The sequence below is a fragment of the Drosophila montana genome, unplaced genomic scaffold, assembly GCF_035044405.1.
Source record: "Drosophila montana isolate Dmon_TW-CO22-7 unplaced genomic scaffold, ASM3504440v1 contig_3027_1, whole genome shotgun sequence".
NCBI lineage: Eukaryota > Metazoa > Arthropoda > Insecta > Diptera > Drosophilidae > Drosophila > Drosophila montana.
In genome coordinates this window covers 56,858-63,915 of record NW_026997902.1, presented here as the reverse complement: position 1 = coordinate 63,915, position 7,058 = coordinate 56,858, and the positions used below count along the sequence as shown (strand labels likewise).

The following is a 7,058-nucleotide window of genomic DNA, read 5'->3' as shown; positions in this document are numbered from 1 at the left end:
AACATCGTTAATGGAGAGTCCAGGCTAAGGAGTGCGCCATTTGGAGCGCTGTTGAAGATGCGTTAAATATTCTTCGCGCCACCGGGCCCAGAATACTTGTTGGAGATATGTGACGCGCTGAAAATAGTTAAGCCGATTGAAGTTAAGCTGCCTTAGATCGGGCTCAATGTATGATGAAGATGGCGCTGTACCCAGGAAGTGCGCAGCAACCAATGTGTGCCATGATGCAAATGGTCCACAGTTAGTTCAGTTCCTCGGATTCGATTTACAAATTTGTAAATATAAGCAAAGACCCGTTGCAACGAAAACGAATTGATGAACTTGCAGCCAGTCGAGAGATCCAGTTGCGATGCAGTTCCGAGGAATACCTTGTTACCTCGAAGTTCTGGTAAGAATTCGACAGGTACACAGGAGGCAGGCCACTCTTCCTTTCCCTTACTGAGAAAACTCGGACCGTGGGCCCATAATGGAGACCGGGAGAGCTCACTAGGCAGCGCTCTTCGTGAAATTATATTCGCCGGGTTTAATTCATTGGGAATATGATGCCATTCCATACCAGTGGTGAGCTCTTGGATGGCTGCGACTCGATTGGCAACGAAAACATTGAATTTCGAAGCATCATTGCGAATCCAAGCCAAAGTCACGGCAGAGTCTGACCAACAGTAATACCGACAAGTTGAGCCAATAATGCAGCTCCGCAGAGTTCCAGCTTTGGTACAGTGATGGTTTTCACAGGCGCGACACGCGATTTGGAGCATAAGAGACGCACGCTGGTGATGCCATGGCACTCCATAGGCGCTTAGGATTACACCACAAAATCCGTGAATCTCCACTGTACTGTCTGATGAGAGTGCTCGACGGGGATACTGGAATCGCTGAGTATACTCAAAATCATCGTAGAAGTTGACCCAGGCTGTACTTAAGTGTACGGGCAGGCTCTCATCCCAGTCCAGTTTTTCTCTCCTGAGATCCTGCATAAAAATTTTAGATTGTGTTATAACGGGACCAACAAGACCAAGGGTGTCGTAAAAGCGAGCAATTGCGGATAGTATTAACCGTTTTGTCAGTCTGGAGGGCAGCCTCAGTGAAGAGAAGGAGAAAAGGAAACAGTCTGAAGCGGGATCCCAAACGAGGCCTAACGTTTTCGTGATGTCACTGCCACCGTCAAACTTAAACATCAGTTGTGTCGCTAGAAGACCATTTTCGCGGCTTAAAGTTCCCCTTGGCGAGTAGTCCAGACGTTTGCTTCAATATCTCAACTGCTTCTTGAACACAGCTACCTCCAGAAATGAGATCATCCACGTAGAAATCTCTTTTAACAATGACAGAGCCAATAGGGAAAGTTTTCTGCTCATCCATGGCCAGTTGGTGCATAGATCGCATTGAGAGAAGCGATTCCTGTTTTGTGCAGTAGGTGACCGTGTCTAATTTGTAAATCTGTATCTTCTGATGCCGAGACTCACGCCACAGGATACATTGAAAATAACTGTCTGCGGGTTCGACTCGTACGCATCGATACATTTTGCATATATCGCCGGTCAGGGCGACTGCAAATGTACGGAACCGCATCAGTATCGAAAACAGCATCGGTTGGATGGTAGGACCTGCCATCAGTGCATCATTCAGCGAGTGTCCAGAGGAAGTAGCTGCCGAGCCATCAAACACGACCCTTAGCTTGGTTGTAATGATATCCTCCTTCAGCACGCAGTGATGTGGCAGGTGGCAACTTGCATTGGCCCAGTGCAGCTAAGGTAACAAGTGACATGTGACCCATGTCAAGATATTCCTTAATGAATGCCGCATACTGGGTTTTCAAAACTGGATTGCGGTCTAGCTTTCTTGCTAAGTTCAGGAATCGACGAACCGCCTGTTGATAGGAGTCACCCAGCTGATACATGCCTAGTCGAAGCGGTAAACGAACTAAATACTCGCCAGTCGTCAGACGTTTAAGATTGGCCTGAAAGTGTGCCTCGCAGTCGCGTTCCTCCTTGTTTGGTTAGGACTCAGGCTCGGTGCAGCATTCCAATTCCCAAAAACGACGGATTAATTCATCAATCTGTGCATTCGGCTGCAGATGCGAGTCTACCAGCAGATCTAGATTCACCATTGATCTCATGGCCACGAGTGATGATTTTCCTGCATGTGAAGCACCTCCCGTAGCCACCCAACCAAGGCAAGTCGTTAGTAATACCGGTAGTCCAGTAGCTAGTTTAATCTGGCCGACGCATAGCAGATCGAAGAACAGACTGGCTCCAATCCACATGTCGATTTGCTGAGATTTAAAGAATTCAGGATCAGCTAGTTGTATATTTGATGGGATGTTCCATGATACAGGGTCAAGAGTGAAGCCAGGCTGATTATCGATAATGGATGGAACAATCAACGCCGGAATGCATGTAGAGTACTCCGACACTCGAGATTTGACATTGATGTTGACCGAAAATCCATCAGACGCAAATGCTGCACCACCAATGCCAGAGACGATTGCTTTTGATTTGAATTTTCGCAGCTGGATCTGATGAGCAAGACGAGAGGTGATGATGAGACCTGAGACCCAGAGTCGAGCAACGCACGGCAGGGCACCAAGGAGCCAGAGCGATTTTTCACATTGATGATGGCAGTAAGCAGGACAACATCGTGCTTGAGATGCTGGGCGGTAGTGAGTGGCGAAGATAAAATTGCCGCCAAGGTGTTTTGGGATGACGAATAAGTTTCGGTATTTTGAGCATTATTTGAGCTAGAAGCAGCGATGTGACTGCTTGGGTTGCCAAGATGCAACAAGCTATGATGCTTACTTCCACAAACTCTGCAAGCGCTGGAGCTGCAGACTCTCAGCTGATGTCCCCTTTGCAAGCATTTTTGCAACTAATTAATACTCACTGCTTGTGTGACAGCGAAATTCAAACACTTAGATTTGTTTTCAAACGTATATATTGCCGCGCAGGGCACTTATTAGAATTTATAAGTTGTATATTGTTGCTTGGCAGACAACTCGAATTAGTTGTGCCTAGGTTGCGATCAAACGAAAAACTGATATGACAATATGTAAAGCGAACGAAACGAAACTCCAATAAGACGCAGCAGCAGTCAATGTAAAGCAAAGCAATGCAGAAAGCAAAGGTCCAACGAAAGAGAGTGGGCAGCAGCTTACAAAGAGCGCGCAAAACTATTTGCTCTTAGGCTGTAATTATGATTGTTATCTTTTGCTGTTGGATGCTGCCCGCAGCCGTCGGTGTTGTCTGTGCTGTTATTTGACCAAACATGATCTATTTATAATAAATAATAACTATAGAATTAAAATAAAACAATTAGCAACTTAAGCTGTCAATAACATTAACATTAATAACGACATCGGACTCGCCGGTATATAGCAAGCATTACCCCTATCCTGCTTCTCTAAGGGGAGAAGAATAACAATTAAATCAGTTCTTGGGCGACGGCATTATAAGAACTTCACGGTCGCCGTACAATGCACCCGTATGCGTGGTTCCTAAAAAGAACGATGCTTCAGGAGAAAACAAATATCTTATAGTCAACCACTATAAGAAACTAAATGGCGTAATAATTTCGGATAGGTACCCGATCCTTGAAATCAGAGAAATAATCGCACATTTGGACGAGACAAATTATTTCTGTGTGCTCGATATGAAGAGCGATTTTTACCAAATTCCACTCAAAGAGAGAGATATAGAAAAAACAGCACTTGCAGCATTTTATTTATTTATTTATAAATGGGCGACAAAATCAAATGTCTGCCTAGTTATTTTATACATCAAATTATGAAAATTAAATTCTAAAATCCTAATTAGAATACACAATTTTCTAATAGCATCACCGACCGATGGAAGTGTTTTATTTTCCCGTCCGGCCAGTTCTGCCCTTGCAGGTAAAAAGGGCGGTGTTACTAGAGAAAATAGAGTTCTTAAGTAAATATTAAAATTAATCTTAATTTACTAAATTATTTTAGGAAATGCATTAACAAAAAAATAAAGAGGCTTTAAGTAAGGTAAGGAAATTTTAACTATAAAGAAATACTCATAGGAAATAACCGACCCGGTGGGAGAAGTTTATAGCCTGTCCAGCAAGCTATGGAAATGGTCAGTGAGTTCCCGAAGGAATCCTGAAAGCAACGATTTTATTTGGGAGTAAACTATTGTAAATTTTACATAGCACCCGAAAAGATTTGTGCATGGTGTAATCGGTTGTGCACGTAGATAGAAATAAGGGACGATAATTCCTGGTAGATCTAGACGGAACAGAGAATTGAAGACGTCCTAACAGAAAAGAAGAATCTATGTCGCCAACAATCAACTTATGTAGGAAGACAACACCGAGGATTATCGTACGGTTGGTTAACGACGGAGTATGAAGAATCAGAAGCCTGCTGGAGTAAGATGGCAACCGAAGATTTTGGTCACAATTTATACTTCATATGGCAAGAAGCAGCAATTGCTTCTGAGCTGATCAATACGATTGGCTATTGTTATACTGCGGAGACCAGATGCAAGGATAGGGCGAACAACTGTATCGTATAAAAAAGTCGAGATTTTAGAAATATCAAATCTAATTATTGGCAGCTACAGAAAATAGTAGTTAAGATTTTTACTTAAATTTCTTATTGTTTTAGTAGATCGTCTCCGCTTGGTGATAATGGAACTTGTATTTTTATGCCTCTATTTTGGCTCAGGGCTGCGAGAATCGTCGTTTTATTTTTAATTTTTTTTGTTTTTTTTATATGCTTTTGCTTCTAACTTGCGCAATGTTACTCCCGGATTGTTTTTCGTTTTACGCATAAATACTTTTCGTAATTATTTTTGTACCTTAATTCACACACAATTCACAACATTCTTCCCGTGGATTTCGTTTTTACAGGTAGTTGGACGCCAGTCGGCAAGTCGCATGTTACGCTTCCGAGACGATCGCGGCCAATGATTCAGTGACCAAGGGCAGCCTGGTCAGCACTATTACATTGTATTATAGTTTAGTGGTTTATCGTTTACTTATATTAACTTACAGTCCCAATTAAAATTATATTTATAGGTACTTAAACCCTTTTTAACCATTTACATAGGTTCAGGGTATAAGAAACAAGCAAAACAGACATAATCAAAACTCGGTTATCGTAAAAACAGCTACGTTTTTATTTCCTTACAATTATTTACTTGAGCACCCATTATTTTTAACTTTGAAAATCCGTGCTAGAATTGAGATAATACTTTAAGCATTCGAAGGTTCAGTTAAGCCCATCCTTCAACAATAGAGACTTTTAGGTCCTTCACATTTCTTCTATTGCTTCGCATTTGCATAAACTGAAAAAAGCTTGTGAGAACAAGGCTGTGTGCATGAGAGCGTTATCGTGTTGAAACAACTGTCTCCAAATTATTCTTCTCCAAAATTGATCAGTTCTGAATCTGAGAGCTCAACATAATTTTCTGCATTCATGCTATGTATCCCGAAGCGTACGTCATGGTGCCCAAACATAGCATCATAGGAGATTCACATTTAAAGCTCCTGACAGAAGTTTTCATTCATTTTTTTATTATCGTTAAAGAATTTGTTGTATTCGTTTAGTGTTTTTTACTGTGAACTTATTTCTTTGTTAACGCAGACTCATTGCATGAATTTTTTTATTTTGAAATCAATAGATATAGGCGAGTTCAATTGACGCTTTTTTCCTCGTTGTCATCTTCTTCACCTACTTCTAACATAACTTGCATAATTTTACGTTTGAGTTTTTTTCGCGAAATTGAAGAGTTTAAATTTCGCAACTCATTTGCTATTAATTCACCAAATGCATCCCATTGATCCCGAATACTTGAATGTCTAGATTCCGTTAGCGCCACACAACTTTGTCCTCCGCTCTGAATGAAACTTGGAGAACTACTGTAAGTTTTTAATGAAGAACTCCGTTGTACTTCACAAGTTCCTTGTTCTTTTGCATTGGCGTCAGTTGTGTCCTTGCAACTCAATATTTGTAGCTGTATAATATCTTCAAGCTGGTTTTCTATAGAGGATATTTGAGGTTCTGTGTTTTCGTTGAACGATGAAATCCTATGTCTTTTTACCATTTTCTGCTAACAATAAAAAAAGTATTCAAGAATTTACTTATTTATCTGGTTTGGAAATATATACGAATAACCTTGATTTTTGGTTGATGATATCCAGGCCGAGGTTCAATAAAAGGTTTCAAAAACATCAACGTCTCAAAGTGCTCCCAGCGGCGTTCTTTTGGTGAAACTACTTTTTTTCCTCCCGATTTTTCTAAGCGTGCTTCAATCTTTTTCAATTCCGAATTAAACTGGTTTCGTAGGTTGTGAACTTTTTTCCCATAGTCAATTTTTGAAATTTCGAGAGCTGTGCATATGCGATTTATGGCTTTGTTTCGACAACCTTTGTTTTTGTATAACTCCGAATAATGATTCCACAAACAATCAGATGCACGATAGAGCTCAATTAGTTTGTAAATTTTTTCTCGTGTCCAAATGGTATGCTGACCACCTCTTCGTTTGGTTGTGGAACTTAAAACGGTTGTTGAATTGTGTGTCATTTTACTTATGTAGTTAAAAACGTTTAGAAAAAACAATATAGACTCAGAGGCTGAACTAATGATTTGATTATCGTACTTGCTTAAAAATATAATGGTAAACTGCACCTCATTTTAATAAAAAAGTTAGCAAATGTGTTTATTCTATATAAAATTAGTTTCTTCCATTCGGCACATCGCTATCTGTATCTCCAAATTAACATTAATTTTACGTGCGTCAAACTAGCAACGGTGAGTTAGCGTCGATTATTTGAACTTAGTTCCGGAACTGGAATCACTCACTTTTAAATGCAATTTCTTATGTTTTTATGCTCACAGCAATTGAAAATATAATGCTGAATGCTAAAAAAATTAAATTTTGTAATATTGGTAAACCAAGGGGTTTAATAATAAAGATTTTACCATTTTTATACAACTTAATTATGGGAAATGGCAGCAAAAAACGCATATTCGCGATTTAAACCTATAGTTTCACCTAGTAATCCGTGAATGAGTCTGTGAGCCGTTTTAAATA

The 7,058-nt window shown here is 40.2% G+C and overlaps 1 protein-coding gene across 3 annotated transcripts; it reads right to left on the bottom strand.

The window, feature by feature from the left end:
• Positions 1–4,496: 4,496 nt before the first annotated feature.
• On the bottom strand, positions 4,497–6,751 carry LOC135430484 (uncharacterized). Of its 3 annotated transcripts, XM_064685167.1 has the most exons (3): positions 6,624–6,751; positions 6,140–6,551; positions 4,497–6,074 (listed from the first exon to the last, which is right to left on the bottom strand). In XM_064685167.1, exons 2-3 carry the CDS (start codon positions 6,545–6,547, stop codon positions 5,658–5,660), a joined length of 825 nt encoding a protein of 274 aa, XP_064541237.1. In that variant the 5' UTR covers positions 6,548–6,551; positions 6,624–6,751; the 3' UTR covers positions 4,497–5,657. The 3 variants fall into 3 exon arrangements, with proteins under 3 accessions (XP_064541237.1, XP_064541236.1, XP_064541238.1); XM_064685166.1 differs by having other exon boundaries at positions 6,140–6,737; XM_064685168.1 differs by having other exon boundaries at positions 4,497–6,071; positions 6,140–6,734.
• Positions 6,752–7,058: the final 307 nt, after the last annotated feature.